The sequence below is a fragment of the Triplophysa rosa genome, linkage group LG25, assembly GCF_024868665.1.
Source record: "Triplophysa rosa linkage group LG25, Trosa_1v2, whole genome shotgun sequence".
Classification (NCBI taxonomy): Eukaryota; Metazoa; Chordata; class Actinopteri; order Cypriniformes; family Nemacheilidae; genus Triplophysa; species Triplophysa rosa.
This window is the reverse complement of record NC_079914.1, coordinates 497,793-522,918: the sequence shown is the minus strand read 5'-3', so window position 1 is coordinate 522,918 and position 25,126 is coordinate 497,793. Positions and strand designations below refer to the sequence as shown.

At 42.1% G+C, this 25,126-nt stretch overlaps 1 protein-coding gene across 4 annotated transcripts in view; it reads left to right on the top strand.

Moving 5' to 3' along the window:
- Positions 1-18,285: 18,285 nt before the first annotated feature.
- The window catches only part of hps3 (HPS3 biogenesis of lysosomal organelles complex 2 subunit 1), a 28,157-nt gene continuing 21,316 nt past the window's right edge, over positions 18,286-25,126 (top strand). For 2 of the 4 annotated variants that reach the window (XM_057324926.1, XM_057324925.1), the window contains exons 1-2: positions 19,172-19,487; positions 19,885-20,106. In XM_057324926.1, coding sequence (XP_057180909.1) covers positions 19,277-19,487; positions 19,885-20,106 — 433 coding nt within the window. In that variant the 5' untranslated portion in view covers positions 19,172-19,276. Of the gene's footprint in view, positions 18,347-19,170; positions 19,488-19,884; positions 20,107-25,126 lie in introns of those variants that run through there. The other 2 variants (XM_057324924.1, XM_057324923.1) reach the window with 2 other exon arrangements.

Sequence of the window (25,126 nt, the reverse complement as noted above, 5' to 3'; positions counted from 1 at the left end):
CGGTGGGCTTTATTTTTTGGTCGTTTCCATTTTTCCATTTCTTATCGTCCAGGTTCTAAGAACGTTAAGCCTGATGCCTTGTCCTGTATTTTTGACCAATCTGAGCGCCCGCTGTCTCCCGGGCCCATCGTGCCACATAAAATCGTGGTTTCTTCGATGACTTGGGAGATCGAATCGAAGGTTCTTGCAGCCTTACAAGGGGTAACGCCTCTGTCTGGGTGCCCACTGGGTCGGTTGTTTGTGCCAGAGGAATTAAGGTCCGACGTCATCCGTTGGGGTCATTGCTCCAAGATAGCTTGTCATGCAGGGGTTAGTCGAACTATTTTTCTCATTAAACAACGGTTCTGGTGGAAATCTATGGCCTGTGATGTACAACATTTTGTTTTAGCCTGCTCGATCTGCCATTTCTAAGACCTCCAATAGACCTCCTGCTGGACTCCTTCAACCGCTGTCAGTTCCTTCTAGACCCTGGTCCCATATATCGCTAGATTTCATTATGGGACTCCCGCTCTCTATGGGCAACACTGTGGTTTTGAAGGTGGTGGACCAGTTCTCGGAGGTAACTCATTTTGTTCCTCTGCCCAAATTACCCTCAGCCAGAGAGACAGCGGTTGCTGTCATTGATCACGTTGATTGCCACCGGTCTGAGCCTCCCGTCTACGTCGTTGGTCAAAAAGTGTGGCTTTCATCCAAGAACATTCCTCTCCGTTCCGTCTGTAATAAGCTTGCTCCTAAATTCATTGGCCCGTTTACTGTCATCGAGAAGATTGTCCAGTGGCAGTCTGACTCAAACTTCCTCCAGCGTACAGGAGAATTCATCCTGTCTTCCATGTTTCCAAATTAAAGCCAGTTTTTTTTCTACCATTAATCCGCCTTCCCCAGTTCCCCCACCGCCGCGACTTGTAGATGGGGATGTCACCTATTCTGTAAAACGCATTCTGGATCCGAGGCGGCGGGGACGCGGATTTCAGTACTTGGTGGACTGGGAGGGTTACGGTGCAGAGGAGAGGAGTTGGATTCCTGCTCGAGACATATTGGATCACTCGCTTATCGATGATTACAATCGACAGGTAAGTTCCTCTGGAAGCATCAAGAGGCTCCTAGGGGGAGGGTACTGTCATGGTTGTCGGGTCTGTGTGTTCATTCCTGCAGGTCTGTCTCATTAGCGTTGCCTCAGCAACCTGGGCACTGACGATTAGCGGCACCTGATACGCATTAACAGCTGCCTATATCTGACTCACGTTTACTGTGTTGTATTGTCAGATCGTTGCTTGGCACATGTCTGTTGTGTCTCCAAGCACACCTATGGTTCCAGTTTGCTGTGCCTGACCGGTATCCTTGCCATTGCGGATTACTTACCGGACTTCTGGAGATCTTATCAGAGGCGGACTTATTCCAGCGTCTAGCAGTCCTTGTGTCACGGAGGATTATCCAGCTGGGGAACTAGTACTAGTTATTTGCCTTGTTTCACACTCTGTCACTGTAAATAAACTATATTCACTTGCAATTGGATCCTCGAGTTTTTCCGCCTGTGACATGTTTTTGCATTTATCAGAATTGTTACCTTTGAACAAGGTCTTTTAGTGTCAGTGTAGTTTTACTTCTTACAGTATGAATTCCAATCACTCGTAAACAGAGCGCGCATGCACGCTCATTCACATTTAGCATAATCCTCTCCTATGAATTACTGCTACGCAAATTACGTATCTATGAATGCTGTAGAATCCTCTGGACTCCATTCTCAGGTTTGGCTACATTTATACATTGCATAAATGCATAAGAGACTAATAGGCTTTATGCCTAACAATAAATTAATAAATTAAACTATGTCTACCAAACCGTTTTTAGCCAGCTGAAATAATACCTGGTGCTCTTCTGAAAATGACCAGCTGGTGGCGCTTGAGAACGCTTTGCCCTTATGAAAATCTACCATGGTTTTACTACAGTTAAAATTGAAAAACCATGATTTTACTACAGTTAAAACCAAAAAAACATGGTTACTGTAGTAAAACAATGGTTATCCCAAAATAACCATGGTTTTGAAAACCATGTTTTTTGTAAAAACCATAGTAAACGATGGTTACTGTAGTAAAACCATGGTTTTGCCCTAAGTAATCAATGCACCAAAAAACCATGGTTACTACACTTGTACCACAAAAAAACATGGTTAATTTTCATAAGGGGAGGCACTGCGCGTTTTTCCATAGACGGGTGCTGTGATTTGGAATATCCACGGTAGTTACAAGTTACTAGTATCTTGTTTTTGAAGAATATTACTATATGAAACATATACAAATGCAGTAACCAATAATATTAACTTCTCCATTGCTGTGTTGTACAAGTATGATGGTTGGTCAATGTAGTGTTTGTCCCGCCTCTCCTCCACTGTGATTGGACGGCTGTGTAAAAAGGTTCAGTGACGAGCTCTGCGTTTTACACAAAGTTAAAGAGTAAAAAAGCGAAACAAGAAAGGGTAAAGAAACTCATAAGATATCATTATGATACATGTAAGGGATAATGTACAGGCAGCCGGTTGTTATCGCAGAAATAAGCCCTGACAGTGTTACCTTGTATCACACTGGAGGGGCTTATTTCACGATAACAGCCGGCTGCTTGTACATTATCCCGCTTATTACACGGATACTTGCCACATGAGAAAAACTGGACATGAAATGTGAATTTGACGAGCCGTGTAATAAAAGTGCATCAAAATGCAGTGTAATCAATTTGTCTAATAGAATACAGAACGTTTGAATGTTTTACGCACCATTTACACGTGATATATGGGAGCATGTGTAAATTTCCTTAAATACAAACATTTTCATGAATCCGAAAATTTACGTCAGAACGACTTTACGAACGATTTACACAAAAAAAATCATTCTCCGCGTGTTTCATGAATGAGGCTGCTTGTATTTAAAATTGATCAGTATTACTTCCACATTGGTAGCAGAAATCACCAAGTAGCCAAAATATTTCGTTAAAGAACATGTAAAGGGCACAAGGAGTGTCACAGCTTTTGAATAAAGACCAAATATGGGCCTAGTTATTACTCTTACAGTTTATTTGTTTGTTTGTGAACAGTGTGTTTTGGAATAGTCCCTTGATAACATGTCTTCGGTTTATTTGTCCAGGCTGCAGCTGGTGTCCCATTAAAATTCTTTATGGATATCTCACAGATGTCAGAATGAGCAAGTTGAAGTTGGTCTGAAAAACATTGAACAGTTCTAGAGTCTCTGCGTGGTTGCCCCGCATGGGAAAAAACATATTTGGCTCAACATATGTGTTGATAACCTTAATATGTGGTCTGACTCACTTTTTCCCTGTACTATTTAGTTTGTCTCTGTTGTTAACACTGCAGTTAATGTCACAAAACAAATACAAATAAAGGAAATCTAAAAAGTATTTCCGCCAATTCATTTAGCTGTTAATTTATGCCACTTCATGATAGGAATACGTCAGAGTAATAAAAGCTCAATGAAAGGGAAGGAAGGAGGCGGGAACCGGCGAACACTCTTTTAATCAAAAATAAACAAAACAATAATCCAGCAGTAAAAAGGCCGGCAGCCACCTCACGGTAGACTGCCGGCCATACAAACATAAACAAAACTTAACATGTCCGGGCCCGGTCCTCTCTCGCCGTATCCTCCTGTCGCTCGTCCTTTTATGCTTCCGATCTCCTCCGTGAGAGATGCAAGGCCGGTGTGACGCCCAGCTGACACACATTATCACTCGCGCCACCGGCCTCGCTTCCTCCTCCCATGGCTCTCGTCACGCCTCCCTCGTCACAGTCAGTATCAAGCATGTGCCATTGATACTTTTATATGTGGATATGTTGCTTATCTGGTGTAATTATCTTCTACTATGTTGTCCAATATTAAAGTGAAGGTGTGCAAAACATTTCCCTTCCTTCAACAGAAATGCCTACTTCTGCTGGCTTTACAGAGTTAAGTCAATAATATTTCTGTTTGCTGTTACCCTGAACATTGCACACACTTGGAGTCTTGAAAAAAGCACCACACAGCAGAATTAAACCTTTATTTGTTACCATATCCCACTGTTCTGGTCTTTGTTTATTATGCTGTAACTTCCAGGAATTTTCTTTTTTATGTTTTTCTCCAAGAAAAAAAAACACAAATACTCAAGGAGAAAGAGGCGGGGGGATTAAAGTTCAAGATTAGTAGGCCCTACCTATTTCCCTAACCTCTAACATGATAGATATTGTGTTTGTTGTATTATACTGTTCTTATACTGGTAGTTGACATGACATATTAATCAGGATATTCTATGCATTTATATTTATTGTTCATAAAGTTTTATGATCGCATCTATTGAGTGACTACACCATTTGTATTTTTATGTTGGGATTCCATGGACACTTTCCATGATTTTTATACTGTACTCTTTCCCCTAACCCTCCAACAAACATTTCTGCACTTTTAGATTTTCATATAAACATTACACACACACATTCTGACACAAACTACTCAAATACAGGAAAAAATGTGCATGTTGTCCAGATAGTGTATTGTGTGTATAAATAAAAGGAGTAGTTTCATTGCATCCTGCACGTTGTTCACTCATAACATGTTAGTGTGAGCAGGTTATGAATCACATAAGCACGTCTATGTTTCTGTATATTGTATATGTTTCTGTATATTGTTTTTGTAATGGTTTGGTCTAATTCATGTTTCTGTGGCCAGTGTGTCATTTAAAAAGCACAGAGGTTCCATACAAACAGAAATTCTGTTGACTAGTTAAACATGTTTTGGAGCAAGAATAGCACGAAACACACTCGGTCACAATGTGCATATAATAACAATGTGAGACAGATCCTGACAGACATGATAATTGTCCTTTAGTCTGCCAGGGTGTCGTCTAATGGCAGTCCTGTGCTCCAGTAGAACCATCTATTAGTCTCTCAGTGTTTGTTTGGTGTGGTGCTGCATGGTCAAAATAAGCAATTGTATTTTGCATAAAGAAAATGTATTCTGAATTCAATTGTTTCTTGCATTTTTACTGTTTTTATGACATAGTCCCTCAAATGATCGGCTCTCATGTGTAAAAACATCAAAACAATGCAAAACTGTCCAGACGCAATGTTTTCCTATTACTGTGATGACACAAACATTTCTTTGCATTATGGGTAGGGGAGGACTTAGATGTCATTTAAATAATATAGTTATTAATAATCATAAAAATAGTCTCAAACCTTAAAACTAAATTATATATTCAGATACAATACAAACTAAATCTAGTGACATGTCCTTGTGTCTGTCTGTCAGCATGGTTTAATGCACATCAAGGTCACATTTCACCACTCTGTTTTTGAATGTGGTGTGCATGTGTTTATTTGATGTCCTGTCTGAAGTATAATGGCTCCACTGGCAGTGATCCAGATTGACTGCAAGCCGTGTACTTCACACACAACGAAGCAAATGTTTTCAACACTGTAGTCTGACCTAAAAATATTAGGATTTGGTCAATTACCAGATTAACTGTGTTAACTAACACAGCCTGATGTCCTCCATGGTTCATATTAATAGAGTATACAGTGCGATGGTCTTCACTGTAGGTAGACGCAGCCTCGGGAACTGAAAGTAATAGAAAGGACACTGTTTGTTTTTATACATTCTTTTTCAGCTCTCTGTTGCAGTCTGTTTGCCTTTCAAGGAATTCTAAACTGCAGCTCTCACATGTTTGGCTCTGAGAGGGAAGGATGGAAGTTGAGAAAACACTTTCAGCTATGCACACACGAGCTCACTTAGGGCCATTGCCCCCCTCCCCACAAACACACAAATACACGCTCAGACCATTACACACAGATATACAAGTATTGATAAAAAAACACACACTAATCATTAAAGTAACAGCTCAAACATGTGCATGTAAAGTCTCATGACCCTTTTACAGTGCACTTCTGTCGCTTTTTAAGGTTGAAAACTTTAATGATTTTTGGATGATTTTTTCCTTTAGGAATTCTTTTCAAAAGCACCTCATGCATTACAATGTGTGTGTGTTCTTAAAGTCCCCCAAATAATTTTCCAAATGTATCCCAAATACTTTATAGGCACTGAGATAAATCCTTTCTATTTTGCCTTTCCTGAAAATTCTAAAGATTCCCAGACGGCATGCCAAAGGCATTTATTGTAATGTTCACAGCTCTTCCTGCAGTGAGGCTCAGCATCACTCTATTTAATGCTGCTCGCAGGCAAGAATGAGTAAACTATGGATGCTGAGCTCTTGACTCACTATGAACTTGCATAAATATTTTAAATGCACTAAAGGGGATTTCCAGTAGTTTGGGAAGTGTCTGCTTTGAGGACTTTATTAATCTCTTTTCCTGAAACATGAACAATCACAACAAAGCATCTCACCCCATTTATCCATTTAGCTGTATTACAAACAAAAAGTAGCTAACTGCTCATACATTCTCACACATACAGTACTTATACATATACTCACACATACTTATTCATACACTGCTATATGATTAAGTAGCTTATTACTGGTGAAGCTATACTATTAAAGGGATAGTTCACCCAAAAACTTGGAAAATGTAATCACCCTCTTGTCATTTCAAACCTGTATGACTTTCTTTATTTTTTTACTTATTTTTGTTTTGAAGAATGTTGTTAACCAGCACCCATTCACTTGCATTGGTTTTGTAGCCATACAATAGAAGTGAATGGGTGCCAGCACTGTTGTGTTAGCAACTGTCATGGTTCTGCCTCGTCTTGACAAGTTTATCTAGTCTTGGGGCAGGATCATGTCAGTACCAAGTGTTCCGTGTGGAAACTCATAGACATCACTGGGTTCGGCATGCCACAAGCTCTGCGGTCTCATCTATGTCCCCGCCCCTCTCGTTCCCTCGTTAGCTTTCCCTTATTGTTGATTCCCTGCACCTGCCCTCTATTAATGATCTTGTGTTAGTCTCCCTATTTAAGGCCCTCGTGTTTTCTGTCCTGATTTGTTTTGGTTGCTATGTTTGCCTCGAAGTATGTATATACTTACCTTGTGTCTTGATGCCTTGTGTTTCCTAGCCTTGTCTACATCCTGTGAAGTTTTAGTTTAGTTTTCCTGATTCCTTGTTTTGCCCCCTTGCGGGAAGTCTTTGTTTTTGTCATTAATATTGTTTAGTTCTGTTTTCCCCATCGTGGGTTCTTTGTTTTTTGGTTATAACAGTTTTTGTCCATTGCTTGAACACATTTTGCAACACTTCAGCTCATTGTGTCAAAACTTTACACACAAGCACACAAGACACAACACTGGGAAGTAAATCATTCTCATCTATGTCGAATTGAAACTCTGCTATCAAAACCTAACAATCCTTTGTCAAAATCTCACTCTGATGGCAAAATGATACACACTTGCATCATATGAATACACTTTCAGAATAGCAGCAACACACTAGTGTACTTTATATAAAACACTGCAGTCTTTAATGTTCACTGTTTTTATTCAGTTCATCAGTTATCATTCTGCGAAGCTCAATGCAACACTTATAGGTTTTGTTATGTTTCTTCTCCAACAAAGGTTTTCACAACAACCAAAAATGAAAGTACCTAAAGGTTACAAATGACATCACCTCAATACTGTACATAACAGTACTACACTTTACAGTACAGTACAGTAAATGCAGTAACGCAAAAATAAAACCAAAAATACACTACTGTAAATGAAAAACAGGCCAATTGTGTGTGGGTGGGATTATGGATCCTGCCGTCTGTTTGGGTCTGGCCACGGGATCTCATCAACATCACAAGCGATATTTTCTCCTGCTAAGCAACGGGGAAAATATCGCCTTGTGTGCCGAATCCATCCATGGATTGACCTTACCTCAATGTCTCCGCATGCCTCTTCCATTGCCTGTAGAAGAGGCGTGCGGGCATGTGGTTGGCGGTCATATACGTGCCATCTCCAAGCGGAAAAAATAGGGTTTAGAAATGGTCAGAATAGAATACAGTCTGGAGTAGAGAGTTGAGGACATACCTGTTTTCCAGTCTGAATGTCCTTATGGTGGATGCAACTGTGAACCGGCTTAGATGTGGGTGGACTCTCTGCCCAGCTTCCCTCATTGTCAGGCCATGATTTGTCACATGATCCACCAAAGTTGCTCTAATATCATCTGAAATACTGTTCCGTGCATAGCCTCTTCGACCACGTCCTACTCCTCTCTCTCTTTGTCTTCCTCTACCTCTTGCTCTTGCTCTCCCTGCCTCCATGCTTGCAAAGTTCTCAAAATGGCTCAACTGAGGCCTATTTATGGCTGGCTGATTGGTGTTCAGTTTTGTAAGTAAGATTTTTCAGGTGTGTGTCTAAGTGTTTTCAATCACCCAATGTGTTTTGTATTTTGAATAGATGTGTTTTCCCAATGGTACCCATGAGATTTCATTTATGAACGAAGTGTCTTATGTGTGAAATAGTGTGTAGTGTGCAGAAGCAAGTGTGTTGCAGAATTGCAACTAAAGTGCAAAGCAGCGCTTTTGTTTAAGGTATGGTTACACTGTGTTTAAGGTATAGTAACAAAAGCTTCAAGTTTTGTTACTTTGGTCGAATATGTGTCTATAGTGTTCAAGCAATGGGCAAAAACTGTAAAGTTGAGTTTTTGCACACGCTGTCCTGCGCTTGGGTTCTCCTTCCTCGTCTCACCACGTTCAACTAGCAACTGTCATGGTTCTGCCTCGTCTTGCCAAGTTGTTCTAGTCTTGGGGCAGGATCATGACAGTACCAAGTGTTCTGTGTGGAAGCTCGTAGGCATCGCTGGGTTCGGCATGCCACGAGCTCTCCGGTCTCGTCTATGTCCCCGCCCCTCTCGTTACCTTGTTAATTATCTTGGTATGGTTTCATGTCCCTCACCTGTTCCCTGCTTGATTTGGTTCCTTATTTAATGCACTTGTGTTTTCTGTCCTGTGCTCGTTCGTTTTGGTTGTTAGATTTCCTATCTCAAGTCGTCTTATTATTGTGCCTTGTTTCAAGGAGTTACTATTGTGTCCGGTTCAAAGACGTTGCGTCTTGTTTTTGCTCGTAGTTTATGTCAAGTCTAGTCAGAATGTTTCTAGTGTTATGTTAGTTTAGTCAAGTCCAGTGTGTTGCTTCTGTCGAGTCTGTGTTCTACTGTATCCCTGCCTGTGTTGTTTATGTATTAAAATTATTATTATTTTTCCCTCACCTACTGCCTGCATTTGGGTTCTGTGCACAAACCGTAATAGCATGACAAGCAGACAGCATGGCCGGCTCCCAGCGATCCCGCCTAACCCACCACCTTTTCGGGATCCGCCAGGGGAGCCGTGGCATAATGGACATCGCCGACGAGTTCCTGGACGCAGCAGAGTGGGTGTTCGGTGAGGAGGAACTCGGCTTCATCTTTAATCGCGGCCTCACCGAACCCCTCTCCCCAAGCGAGATAAGGATGCTGAGTCCCCCCAGCTTCGACAACCTGCTCTAGCTTTTGGCTGGCCGGGACGACCCTGAGTCCACGGCACCATCCCGGGCATCCCCCCGCTGGCTACCGTGACGGAGGGCCGCGTCATGGCCACGTCACCCTGGGGGACTCAGCCCCTCCCACCTCAAGCTCTGCTGGTCCTGCCCCTCGGGGCAAGAGAGAGCGGAGGGAGTCCTGGGGGACGGCATCGGACTCCTCCAGTGCGGCGCTGGCACCGCCCCCCATCGCATCCCTGCAGCCTGCCATAAGCGCTGTAGGCCGCAGTAAGAAGAAGAAGCGGAAGAAGGGGTCGTTGTCAGCGCTGGACTCCAGTCCCGGTCTGGCAGCAGTGCCGGCTTCCAGTCCGGTCCAGCCAGCATTCCAGCCACTTCTCCAGCCGGCGTTCCAGCAGGCATCCCAGCCGGCAGTCCAGACGGCACCTAGTCCGGTCCAGCCGGCACCCCACCGTGTCCAGCCAGCATCTCAGCCAGCACCCAGTCCTTTCCAGCCGGCATCCCACCCGGCACCCTGTCCTGTCCAGCCAGCATTCCAGTTGGCGCCCCACCTTGTCCAGTGGTTTTGAGTTTTGAGTTTTTGCACACACTGTCCTGCGCTTGGGTTCTCCTTCCTCGTCTCACCACGTTCATGACACCAAGTTTCTTCAAAATATCTTATTTCATGTTCCACGGAAAAAAAGAAAGTCATACAGGTTTGAAATACAAGAGGGTGAGTAAATGAATTTACATTTTTGGGTGAACTATCCCTTTAAGAAAAGAGGTGAACTTTGTACCACTTCTTAAAAGTCAGTAGCATCAGTACATCTGTAGTTAGTTGATCCCTAGTCTCAGCCTCAGACGAGCCCACGGACCGACTGTTGGCTAAACGTCTGATGCATAAGGCACACTTTTCTGGAAACACTTCAGCACGTTCGAAGTCGTCATCTGATTGGTTGAATTTCACAGGATTTCTGGGAGACGTACGTGTCACGTTCTTTAATGGCCCCACTGGAAACAACACGAAGCCGTCTGATCTAAGAAGTAAGATGTCGTGTTTACAACAGTTGCTTTAAGAATTCATCACGATTGACTAAACGATTAATTCTTAAAAGTATACAAGGTTCACGGCATAAACTTATAATCATTTTGTTGCTGTTAACTTTTGACACGGTCAATTACTGCAAAGACATTTCCATGCCTCTAAACATGACGCGGCACAAAACAAAGCGTGGTTGGTTGCTTTACCTGTCAATCATATGGCCTCTTGGGCAGGCCTTGGCCAAAGAAAGCGGCGATAAGTTCCAGACCTTCAGTATGAAGCTCTGGCTATGCGAGACTAGTTGATCCCTAACACTTACTGTTTCCTCTTTAACTAGTGAGAAGATGGTTAGTGTAGTTGTTGCCTTTCATATACTGCTATTGCTATTAATAATTTAGATATGCAAAAATAATGTCTCCTGCTATCTGTCACTTCTATCAGTGTTATGTCTGTCTTTGCACTCAATGACTTTGGTGTCCTTGCCCGCTTCTGTCTTGTCAGTTCCTGTATATGCCAGTAATGTGATGCTCCGGCTGGATTTACTCTGTGTCAGTTTGGGAGATAGTGGATGATATACAGGGAATGTCGGCAACCCTCATCCGTGTCGTGTGTTTGCTAGGAACATTTGAGCTGTTGAATCTCCACGTGTCAACCTTGTTCATGCAGAACTCTGGTCTGTGATTCTGTATATGTCAAATGTCTTACTGTAAGTGTTTGCTACGGTTCTGAATGAGTTGTTGATATCCTGCATCTGTTAAAACCTGTCGACATGATCTATTAAAGGGATAGTTCACCCAAAAATGAAAATTCTATCATCATTTTACTCACTCTCAGGATGTTCCAACAATGTCAGTAACCAAACAGATCTCATTTACTGCCATAGTAAGGAAAATAAATACTATGGGACTCAATGGGGGATGAAATCTGTTTGGTTACTGACATTCTTCCAAATATCTTCCTTTGTGTTTAGCAGAACAAAGAAATGTATACCGGTTTGGAACAATCTGAGAGTGAGAAAATAATGACAGAATTTTCATTTTTGGATAAACTATCCCTTTAAATGTCAGACATATAAAGTTGTCCTCATCATAACATTATTAACTAATTAGAAATGTTATTAGAGTGGTTGCAAGGCAAACTGTATTGCATTTACATTTTTGAATTTAGCATACAGTTTTATCAACTTACAAGAATTAGGAAACAATAAAGCAATATAGATATTTTAGGTTGGTAATAATGTGAGAATTGATATACCAAGTTAGCAGGTTTCACAATGATAGAACAACACCTGTCGATGTGCCATGTGTTTGTTCTGAAAGTATTAAACTTGCATGCTTAGCATCGGTTGCTTTAGAAATTTTGTTTTGTATAGGCTAGATATACAGTCGTAGAAATAAAGAGACCATATCAGAGACCGTTTTTCTGGTTTTAAAATGTACTATTTCTAGGTATGTGTTTAGATACATTTTTGTTTCACTACTAATAACATTTCTCCCAAATTTCGAATACAAATATTGTTTCTTTTTGAACGCTTGTCAAAATAACAAAAAAGATGTTCAGAATTTTTTCACACCTCAAACACTGCAAAGAAAACAAGTTCATATTCACTTTTAAACAATACAACAGTAATATTTCTACATGTATTTAGGAAAAGTTAGAAAATTATTTGTTTATGTGATGACTTCGATTTTTATCACAGTTTTCATGTGTCTTGTCATTCTGTCAGTCTTTCACATTTGCTGTTGGATGGCTTTATATCATTCCTGAGGTTTGATTTTGTTGAAATACAACAAACCCTGGACTGGAATGACCACAGTAAATCTAGAAATGCTGATTTGAAATGAAAATATGCAATGTTCTATTAATTTTTTCCGCGGCTGTAAGTACATATAGATTCAAAGTTAGATGTATTTCTCTAAAGAATTTAAGTCTCCATGAAATGGAAGTAGGAATTATCTTGTTTTCCATATCGTGACGTATATCTGAGTAAAATAGCTTCTGAAATGAGAAAAAAAATTAGGGCCGGACTTGATTTCATTCATCGAGAACTGATTGGATCGTTGGAAGTTGGGCATTGCTAACAAAATGGAGGCAGATTGCAGTCAGTCATTCATCTAACTCTCTACATTGTTCTCAATAGTTTTGTACATTATATTGGTTTATTGGCATTAATTTTAAAAAGTCAGTCATTGGAGCTTTGCCCTCATGCCACTTCTCATGACCAGAAGTAAAGAGAGGTCGTTTTGAGGGGGGTTAACGTTTTTGATGAAAGATTATGAGAATGCATTAATTAAAAAAATGATGAAGTGCAGAGATAAGTCACTTATAAAAACACAACAATGTTCCTGTCGTGATCTCAGTCTTGTCGTGACCTTCTTGTCTGGTGTGAGTGTTTGTTTTGTTTTGTAAAATCGTTTTGGCAGTTCTCCACGTGTTTTGTGTCTACGTCATTAGCCCTGTCCCCGTGTCTCCTGTGGGAATATTTTTTAGATAAAAGTATGATTTAAATATCAATATAATCAATAAGTGTTTTCTTTCATTTGTTTCATTAAGCTGTGTGTTTTGGTCATGTGCTTTCTATTTCACTCAGTGGAAATGTGTTGGTGCGTGTGCGTGTTGTGTGTGTGGAGTGTTTTGTGTGTGGGTATGTCTGTCTTCTGTGTTTTCAACCTTTTCTTGTTTTTGCAGGTACAACTTTGATTGTTTTGCTTGTAGTCAATGTGTCTCATGTGCAGCTGCTTTGTAACAATGAAAATTGTAAAAGCGCTATATAAATAAAGTTGAGTTGAGTAGAAATTCATTCTCACCCACTTGATGAGCCTCTCCAGACCATGAAGTATCCATCTACTTCTTCGTACGGAGGATGTAGAGACAGTGAGGTCATCCATGTAGGCCCTAATGGGGTGCAGCCGCACACCAGACCTTGCTAAAGGGCCTCTGCACTCCACCTCTGCAACCTTCACTATCATGTTCATAGCAAGGGCGAAAAGAGTGACTGATATTGTGCACCCGGTGATAATGCCCTTCTCCAGCTGGTGCCAACTTTATGTCACTGGCCCAGACGTAACTCTCAATATGAAGTTGTTATAATAGTCCAAAATTAGGTCCTTATCCTTGCTAGGAACATAGTGCTTATTCAACGTAGTCTCTACCAACTTGTGTGGTATTGAACCATAAGAGTTTGCCAGGTCTAGCCACAGCACAATCAGATCTCCTTTCCCTTTGTGTGCCTCTCTTATCAACTGTATAACTGCTCCTGCATGTTCCAGGCAACCTGGTATCCCTGGAGTCCCTTCCTTCTGTACTGATGTATCAATATAATTGTTCTTTAGCAGGAATTCTATCAGCCGTCAAGATGCGATGCTGAAAAAGATCTTGCCTTCGACACTCAGCAAAGAGATGGATCTATACTGCTTTAGGTTTGTGGAGTTTTCTTCCTTCTGGATACCCCTTCAGCATACCTCCATTGCTTGGCAACGACCTCTTTGCTGCATATTATACGCTACAGGCAATATAGCAATTCTGGGCAGTGTTTGTTAACCTTGTACGGTACTCCGCTTGGGCCAGGAGCTGAGCTGGCTCTGGCTGCTTTCACCACTTCTTGGATCTCTTTCAGGCTCAGCTCCCTCATATCGAAGTCGACTCCTGGGGCTAGTTGACACAGATGGGCACTCTGGTGTTCCAATTAATGTTTTTCTCCTCCTTGGAACATTTGAGGAGTCCGCTCCGCTTGCTGCCCAGCAATTCCTGTGTAAAGCTGACGGGGTTAACTATGACAGCGGCTCTTCTCCTCGCTCTCTCCCAGCCCCGCCTCCTATGCCACTCTGCCCTCCGCAGTGTCATGAGCTTTTTTCTGAGGATGTTGTGGAGCTCCGCAAGTGGTGGTTTCTCCTCCTCTTCACCGTCTTGTGAGGGCCCGGAGCTCTTGTCGCAGTTTATGGATCTTTGCCGCTCTTCGATTAATGATGTAAGGTGCTTTGCTGGACTTCTCCTACTTCTGTCCAAAACGCTCTACTCCATTTGCGATGACTGTGGACATAGCTTGCAGGTGGCTCTCTACATCTCCCTTCCACATTCTTGATATTATATGGGCGGTATCCTCTCCAAACTGGTGCCACTCTCTCTGTTTACTGGCTGGGGGCCAATTCAGCCGCGTCTTTTGGACTACTCTGCCTGGTGTGTAGCTTCTGGTGCTTGGAGGTGCTGGGCTCTGTGGGGTGACTCCAGGCCGGGCTCCTCCTGCATCTCACCAGGGACAGACATTGTCCGCTGGACTGTGGGCTCCTGCACCAAACACTTCATCCTTGCCTGATGATCCTTTTCAGCCACGCTGGTTTTTGTAGGCCTTGCCGCAAATACATTTCATTGTCGTAATTCTATTTGCGTTAGTTGTCAACCCTCATGGGGTTCTCATTCTCCCCACCCTCTCATTCTCCCCACCCACTTGCGTCCCAGCAGCATTAGGCCTCGGGTCTCCTCTCTTTATCCACAGCCATCTAGAATCTCTTTCTGCTGCTTCTGTTGCAGCCCTGATGGCTGTTCTCTTCAACGGCCCGCTCATGCCCAGCCGGGTGTAGGCTCTGTAGAGACAGCGCCCAGCAAAACCTCTGCATCCTAGTTCTATTGGGTGGCAGTGTGCTCACCAAATCAAAACCAATTAAAAACCCATTGACTTTGGGGCGATGGAATTGGAACTCGTTGCCGGGTTTTGCATACAATGCCATCCCTGCAGTCTATTGGAATGCCCCAACTAAACTAGCAAGAAATTAATCCTTCGTAGAACATAAAAAATGAATAACACTGCACGAACAAAATTAAATATTGAATAGAATTTTTATCAAAAATAAAATCTTAAAATTTTAGACTTTATAAAATATATAAATGTAGTAAATACTGCTCCTTCTTTCTCTCCCTTGCTTACTCCAGCTTTAATCCTCCAATCAGGCTTCACATGATATCATCTTTTGCCAATCAGGTTTAACATGATATCACCTTTTTATTAGCACGTCCCCTTTCTGGGTTGCTACCATTATATTTAAATCGTGCCTGCGCTCGCTACAGTTATCTTTCTAGACCACCATATTAGGATTTAATCGTAGCGAGCACCTTTCAGAATTTTTTAAAGAAAAACATATATATCATGATGTACCCTTTTAAAACCTTTTAGCAGGTAGGCATATATCATAATGTTATTTACTAGACACCTTTCTTGCTTACTACAGTTTTATGGTTTAACATAACAATGAACTCATGGTTAAGTGTAATATTGCGCAGTTTGTTTAAAAAATGTAATAATGAACACACCAGTGTTCGTGACTTTGTGCAATAAATTAAATAATGCACAAACTAGTGTCTACTTTTGTGGTATAAATTAAATAATAAACAAACTAATGTCTACAAAAGCATGTGCGTGTTGTAAGTGTAATATTGTGCAGGTGCCTGGTGGTGCTAGGCCCATATAGCCTGTATTATGTCAGAGGAATGCATGAAACCTATAATAACTAAATGTATCATTTTATATGAGAAAACTCAATACTATAATAGAAAAACCACCATGGGAGCGGTCAACTGCTATGATGCATTTTCAGATTCAGTGACCGTGCTTTATGTGAGCTGGTGTTAACATCAGGACAAATGATTTTAATGATATAAAATAAAGGAGATTAGACATCACCAGAGTGAATTTATAATGTCATCAAAAGTTTTAAAAAGAATAAAACTTATTCTTTGTAAAATAAGTAACCTTAGTAATAGCCCGAGGAAAAAACAAAAATAATTTTAAAACAAACATAAAAACTGTCATGATAATACAGAATGTAATCGGGTCTTGTCTTTTAAATGTAAGAGCATGTTGTGCACTATTCAGTCGGCGCTTCTGCTTCACGCATAAGCTGCTTCACGCATAAGATACACACACACAAGAGCGCGAGGCAACATGACGTTATCGCGGAGTGGGCGGTCATGTATATACAGTAGTTAAGAAACTCTCCTTCCGCGCTCGCGATAACGTGCACGTGCGCCAGGCACGTTCTCGCGTAAATAATTACGAAACAGCGCCCTCTAGTCACAGATTTCGATAGGTCACAGATTTCGGCACAGCACCTGCTAGAAATGTGTCCGAGTTACGTCCGCCTTGCTCTGACGTCATGTTCCCATAAAAAACTCTCACTACGGCCAGGCGGCTGTTAGGGGTGGGCGGATCGATCTAAATATCGATAGTATCGATGCCAACACTGGTATTGGTATCAGATCGATACAATTGTAATTGAATCGATATTTTAATTTAAATATCTCACTTCTACGTTCATTATACTTTGCTCGTGTCTTCTACCTCTACAATCCTGAGCAAACGCTGCTTTTACATCCTGGCCCACTTTGCTACTCCTCCCCCTCCTGCTGCGATTCGTTGTTGTGTCGTCACGTGACTCACTGACACAACGCGCCGAGGAGCAGCGAACTGAGTGAGCGAAGCTGATAGCACATTGAATGAGAGATCAGGATGGCCGAGAGGAAGAGAAGCGTTGTGACTTCAATACATTAATAAAAAATATTGTCTAAAGAATTGATCATTCATTCACCTGAGAAACAATGACATACTGCTCTCCCCTACACAAAAGTATTTTTTTTTAGTAAAAAGTATCGTATTGGTATTGGTATCGGCAATACTGACCCTATATGTATTTGGTATCGGATCGATACCAAATTTTGCAGTATCGCCCACCACTAGCGGCTGTACCGGATTCTTCAGGCGGGCGCAGTTGCTCTCCAGCGACTGCGCTGATGAAAAGCACGATGGGAAACAACTTGCTGACGACACAGCTTAAATGCTCATTGGGCGAGAATGTCAGCTGATAATCTTTTTTCTTAAGCTTCCATTAATAAGCCCATTAACTGAAGTAGGTTTTGAGATTTATATGTGGAAAAAACACACCTATGTGAAATATATAGTCCACATAACCACCTTGATGTAAAAGCCGTGGCAATTCAATTGCATAGATTTCATCTGCGATAAAAAGCGCTTTTTTATTAAAGTATAACAAAAACATAACAAAACAAAATGGTATACAGTTTACATTCAAAAACAGACGAGAAAAATAATAAAAGATAATACAAACCATACAACAAAAACAAAAAAGAAAGATTTTTTTTATTATTTTCTTTTGACAGCCTTTTTAAATATTGTCCCAAATAATTCTTAATACTACAAACAATAAAAAAATACATTTGGGAATTAAATTCTTAGCTAACAAAAGTAAGTTATTAATATATTTTTTTAAAGTTTGACCTCCTTTTTCACAGTTTCCATATTACATTTTTTTATAATTCACAACATTTTACTAATTTAACCACAATTATTGCACTTCATCCAGGAATTAAAGAAAAATATGCTCTGAAAAAATAGGGTCTGTGTTTTCTGGAAATGAGTTACATAATTTACACAATATAGGAACTCCCCAGAAGGATAAATATCACATACAATTTTGAAATGTATTTTTTATTTTTTTGTGGGATACACTGGAAACTTGATAGGAGGTTCTAAGTTTAAGCATTCGTTTGTCAAAGAGAACATATCTAAATTCTTTCGTACAGCCTTGACATGGTTGAGAGTTTGTCTAATATACGATTTAGAACATTTCTCACCTTTAAACTCAGTTGGCCCAAGAAAAATGCGATAAAAACGTGAACGCGATCTATTCCATTGCTGACGTTTCCAGTCGACTCGACAGCGTGATTTGGGAAGTGTCCGTCTTGCCTGCGCTGTTTTCACTCCTCCCCTTACTGCAGCCGCCTACTCTCGTCTTCTTTTCAGGTGAGGCAAGGTGCATCTCAAACAAGCCTATTGAATCAGTTCTCACTTCCATCATTTAGGATTGATATCTTCACGAAGTGAGTTTTGCCAGTATTTATGTTCAAATTTATAACCTACTGTACACCAGAAGGTTTTTATTCTGTAGGTTTATTTCTCCGATATTTCAACATTACCGTTAACAGATGAACTGACGGCTGAGAGGGGTTTGTTCGACTTGATGCCGCGCCGGAAGATCCGAAAGACCGATGACATCAAAATACCGCGAGAGCGATTCTAAAAAAAATAAAAAAAATTGCTTTCAAATCGCTCTCGTGGTACTTTGATGTCATCCGCCTGTCGGATCTTCTGGCGCCGCATCAAGTCGAACAAGCACAGCGCTGGCAAATGACTTAGGCCTGATCATCACGAGACTTCAGCGCATGTGATATTGTTCCGAGTCTATTTAAAACACAAATAACTCGTGTCATTTTTAGTTTTTCATCCAGGGGGCGCGCTACGGCCCTTAAGAGCGAATTCTCCATTGATCTACATACACTTTTTATGATGCGTTTTAGTTATATTTGAGACATCATTAGACTTAATATCAAACATAATGTTTTTTATGTATAGATTTAAAACACGGCTCTCTCAGCGCGTATAGAAATACGCTCTGTTAATTGCAATAAAATGACTGAATACAATTCTTTATCTAGTAAACAGTGGAGGAAAACAACCACGTGATAGCGTCGCAGTAATATGTTTCTTTATTGCCGGCTTGAATAATTATTTACTGTCACTAAGCATCTTTAATATACATATGGATATTTAAGGAAACAAAGATGAATGAACATTTGAGAATTGTTATTTAGACCTCTCGGTCGTGACCAATTAGAAACGACATATGGACCGCAATGCCCCGCAATGCCCCGCCTACTACGTGTACTTATGGCCATTCTGGTTGTTTGTTGTGTTTGACTGTCACTCTTCCGTGAGTTTGACAGACGCTAGCTCGCGGTGTGGCAGCAGAGATGGTGCACGTCTATAACTGCCACCCGTTCGCGTCTCAGCACATCGTGTCGACGGAGCAGGAGCCCGGGCTGGTGTGCTGCGGCGGCGGGGCGCTGTTCGTGGTGTGTGGCTGCAGGATCGAGGCGTATGATGTGCGGCAGGACGGGTGTCCGCTCATCTGCCGCTTTAGCAGCGTGAGCTCCGTGCGCAGCATCCGCCACAGCGGCGCGGGTCAGTCACTGCCTCAGTTCTTATACTCCCAATATCATTAAACTGATGTTTTAGCGTTGGTGGTGTTTATACAGTTTGAAGTCGCGACACATTGTTTCTTTCATGCTTACTGTATCCCTTTAAATGCCACAGTAAAGTACACAGTACTCATGTTAATATCATGATGTTATATGGAATAAGTGGCATAGTAATTGGGAATGGTACACACAATAGCTCTACCGTGAGTTGTGTCCTATATGTTTGTGGACATGGTGTTCTTAGAGATACCATGTCAGTTTCATGCAGTTTGTCTTAGTTTTCTTTTAGAAAACATGGAATTTGAGCCATATTGCTACTAAAAAGATATTGGAAAGATTTGCATGGAAAGTGTCAAAAGACTGCTTGTGTTTGTTGTTAGGGGACTATTTGGTGACTATTGAAGAGAAGAATGGGGCGATGTACCTGCGGGCCTACACTAACTGGAGGTACCAGGCTGTTGAGAAGACTCGTGTTGGTGTGCGTCTGCTGGGACATCTCCTGCGTGGCGCATCTTTCCGTGGAGCGCCCAAAGAGCAAATGGAGATTATAGAGATTCCTCTGTTTGAGCCACCGCTGTGTATGGCGTGCTGCCCCCTCACAGGTAAAACTTATCTGAAAATAAAAACACAGATAATACTTAAGAAAATGTAAGTGGTGTTTGACTGTGCCTGACTCTATAAAATATGCAGCTTTTTTAATTTAAAGGGATAGTTCACCCGAAAACGAAAATTCTGTCATCCTTTACTTACCCTCATAATTTGTTTCAACCCTGTTCTGCTCTGTTCTGCTGAACACAAAGGAGGGTATTTGGAAGAATGTCAGTAACCAAACCGATCTCATCCCCCATTTACTGCCATAGTAGGGAAAATAAATATTATGGGAGTCAATGGGGGATGAGATCTGTTTGGTTACTGATATTCTTGTCTCGCGTAACCAGACCTTCATACTGAAGGGCCTACACTAACTGAAGGTCTGGAACTGAAGGTCTGGAACTTATCGCCGCTTTCTTTGGAAAGGCCCGTCCAAGAGGCCATATGACTGACAGGTAAAGCATCCAATCATGTTTCGTTTTGTGCCGCGTCATGTTTAGAGGCGTGGAAATGTCCCCGCAGTAACAGACCGGTGTACATTCACGAACGTGTCAAAAGTTAACAGAAACAACAATGAATATAAGTTTATGCCATGAACTTCGCATACTTTTAAGAATTGAGAGTTTACACTGCGTTCCAAATTATTATGCAAATTGGATTTAAGTGTCGTAAACATTTAATTTTATATTGTTCAATTAAACTTATGGATGGTATTGTGTCTCAGTGCTCTTTGGATCACTGAAATCAATCTCAGACACCTGTGATAAGTAGTTTGCCAGGTGAGCCCAATTAAAGGAAAACTACTTAAGAAGGACGTTCCACATTATTAAGCAGGCCACAGGTTTCAAGCAATATGGGAAAGAAAAAGGATCTGTCTGCTGCCGAAAAGCGTCAAATAGTGCAATGTCTTGGACAAGGTATGAAAACATTAGATATTTCACGAAAACTTAAGCGAGATCATCGTACTGTGAAGAGATTTGTGGCTGATTCAGAGCACAGAAGGGTTCGTGCAGATAAAGGCAGAATGAGGAAGGTTTCTTCCAGACAAATTCATCGGATTAAGAGAGCAGCTGCAAAAATGCCATTGCAAAGCAGCAAACAGGTATTTGAAGCTGCTGGTGCCTCGGGAGTCCCGAAAACCTCAAGGTGTAGGATCCTCCAGATGCTTGCAGTTGTGCATAAACCTACTATTCGGCCACCCCTAACCAATGCTCACAAGCAGAAACGGTTGCAGTGGGCCCACACATACATGAAGACTAATTTTCAAACAGTCTTGTTTACTGATGAGTGCCGTGCAACCCTGGATGGTCCAGATGGATGGAGTAGTGGATGGTTGGTGGATGGCCACCATGTCCCAACAAGGCTGCGACGTCAGCAAGGAGGTGGCGGAGTCATGTTTTGGGCTGGAATCATGGGGAGACAGCTGGTGGGCCCCTTTAGGGTCCCTGAAGGTGTGAAAATGAACTCTGCAAGGTATGTAGAGTTTCTGACTGAGCACTTTCTTCCATGGTACAAAAAGAAGAACCATGCCTTCCGTAGCAAAATCATCTTCATGCATGACAATGCACCATCTCATGCTGCAAAGAATACCTCTGTGTCATTGGCTGCTATGGGCATAAAAGGAGAGAAACTCATGGTGTGGCCACCATCCTCCCCTGACCTCAACCCTATTGAGAACCTTTGGAGCATCCTCAAGCGAAAGATCTATGATGGTGGGAGGCAGTTAGCATCAAAACAGCAGCTCTGGGAGGCTATTCTGACATCCTGCAAAGAAATTCAATCAGAAACTATCCAAAAACTCACAAGTTCAATGGATGCAAGAATTGTGAAGGTGATATCAAAGAAGGGGTCCTATGTTAACATGTAACTTGCCCTGTTAGGATGTTTTTGATTGAAATAGCTTTTGATTTCAGTAAATATGACCTCCTAATGCTGCAAATTCAACAAATGACCATTTTCAGTTTTTTACAACCTATGAAATGTTTTCAAACTCTGTTGTGCATAATAATTTGGAACAGTGCATTTTGAGTTTTTCATTTTTTAAATAAATACTGTTGTCAGTGGGAGGTTTGTTCAATAAAATTCCAAATGTACCCTAACTGTTGATTACTTGAAAATTATACTGACTGTCATTTGCATCGACAAATTAGGAAAACCAGAGAAAGATATCATTTGCATAATAATTTGGAACGCAGTGTAGTCGATCGTGATGAATTCTTATAGCAACCGTTGTAAACACGACAGCTTACTTCTTAGATCAGAAGGCTTTGTTGTTTCCAGGCGGACCGTTAAAGGTCTCCTCAGACGAGCACTTTCAACAAGTTGGTATGATTTATTAGGGTCTTCATGAAATGCCTGGAACATATTTTGCTTAAAAACACTCAATGGCTGTGTAAACAAAACCCTTCTTGCCTCGTCAAAAACAGCTATGCTCACAGCAACCCTTTTTGGTGCATGTCTCTTTAACTGATAATGAGTTACAGCGAACCCCACCCCCCTTCTGTCCGGCGTGTCAACACAACACACCTGTAGTACTGCCATGGCAATAGTTTAGCTAAATGATATTTCCTGAATTCCTCTGCGGTTAGCTTCGTCTTAAATGTCTCAAATCATTCGGAGACAAAAAAATCAGTCACAGCAAACAGCGCATCCTAATGCACTTACTGTCATGATTGGTGAGGACAGCGGGTAAGGGGTTAACAAGACATTTAATAAAATATAAATACAAAACAAACACCCACGGGGGGTAACATAACAAAACACAAGGGTATAAAACATGACACCAAGGACAAGGACTAACTACACCTAACCAGACTAAGACAACACTTGAATTAAATACAAAATAACTAAACTACACTGACAAGACAGGAACTCACCACATATGACACACACACGACAGTACAATGATTCAGCACAGGACAATGAAACAAGAGGACTATATAAAGGGGACTAAATCAAGAAGGGGACAGGTGCGGGACATGAACTAATTAACAAGCAATAACGAGACGAAAGGGCGGGAACAGAGACGCCACACAGGAGAGAGGGAGTATATGGAATGCCAAAACTGACTCTCTCCACATAAAACAAGAGGTTCTATCATGGTTCTGCCACTAGGTCAAGAAAAGCAAGACAAGGTGGCGCAGAACCATGACAGAAGCCCCTCCTTAAGGAGCAGCATCCTGATGCTCCTCAAGGAACAAACAAGACTACACAGACTGTGACAAAAAACATAACTATACAAAACACGACCAAAAACGTGATACATAGAAAAAAAAAAGTCCAAACAAAGACATGGCGCCGGCTGGAAGGCCGGCTAGACAGCACATGGCGCCGGCTGGACAGTACATGGCGCGGGCTGGATGGCCGGCTGTACAGTATATGGCTCTGGCTGGATAGTACATGGCACCGGCTGGATGGCCGGCTGGACAGTACATGGCGCCGGCTGGATGGCCGGCTGGACAGGACATGGTGCCGGCTCGACTGGAAATGGCGCCGGCTAGATGGCCGACTGGGAGGCCGGTTATCACCGGCTGGGCAGGCCTGGATGTCGACGAGACAGGGGGGAAGTCGGTGGCTGGGCAGCGCTCTCTGGCAGCTGGGCAGCAAACAAGGACAGAAACAGACAAGACAAGGTGTCGACTTCAACAGGCCTGGGTACCAGCTGGGACGCCGGCAGGGATCAGTGGCGGGAACAGGACACCAGCGGTCTCGACCCTGGAGGGCAACCCGTCGACCTCAACCCTGGAAGGGAGCCCGACGGTCTCGATCCTGGACGGGGTTACGGCAGTCTCGACCCCAGAAGGGAGTCCGGCGGTCCCGACTCTGGAAGGGAGTCCGGCAGCCTCGACCCTGGAAGGGAGTCCGATGGCTTCGACCCTGGAGGGGAGCCAGGCGGCATCAACCCCTCCCGCCGAGATCCCTCTGTCTGCTGGGTCCGTCGTTGGCTGAATCATTCTGTCACGAATCTCGGGGTGAGACACGGAGACAGAGGACCCAGGTGCAGACAGCGGGTAAGGGGTTAACAAGACATTTAATAAAATATAAATACGAAACAAACACCCACGGGGGGGGTAACAACAAAACACAAGGGTATAAAACATGACACCAAGGACAAGGACTAACTACACCTAACCAGACTAAGACAACACTTGAATTAAATACAAAATAACTAAACTACATTGACAAGACAGGAACTCACCACATATGACACACACATTACAGTACAATGATTCAGCACAGGACAATGAAACAAGAGGACTATATAAAGGGGACTAAATCAAGAAGGGGACAGGTGCGGGACATGAACTAATTAACAAGCAATAACGAGATGAAAGGGCGGGAACAGAGACGCTACACCGGAGAGAGGGAGTATATAGAATGCCAAAACTGACTCTCTCCACATAAAACAAGAGGTTCTATCATGCTTCTGCCACTAGGTCAAGAAAAGCAAGACAAGGTGGGGCAGAACCATGACACTTACGTTGTGCGTGTATGCTTATCTAAGATCTACGGAATCCACTGCAGATCTCAGCGAAATTACATGGATTTTAGCGCTTGTCATTGACAAGTTATAACGTTACACACACAACGTGAGAGCTAGTTTGCTGTGACAGATTTTTCAGCCTAAGCACGAATGATTTGAGACGTTTAAAACGAAACTAACCCCAGTGTTCACCCTGTTCATCAGCAAAACAAACAGCTTGCCGCAGCTAAACATATTAACGCACATACTGTATTAACATTCATACAGCTAAACTCCAACTGTCCATCTGCACTTATATATAAGTAAGTTTAACACTGGCTTTGAATGTTCTATTTAGCCCGTGACTGACTTATCTCCCTTCGCTATCGTATGCTAATATTATCCTCCTATATATAAGGTACATGTACGTCAATTCAGACTGTTGATAAATATTACTTACATCGGCAGTTTTGTCTCGTTCAGTCGGTCTCAATCCCTCTTGAGGAACTACTTTGAAGCTAATCCTGAAAAAGCACTCCGGTTTGAAGTGATTCGCGCAAACAAGCAGG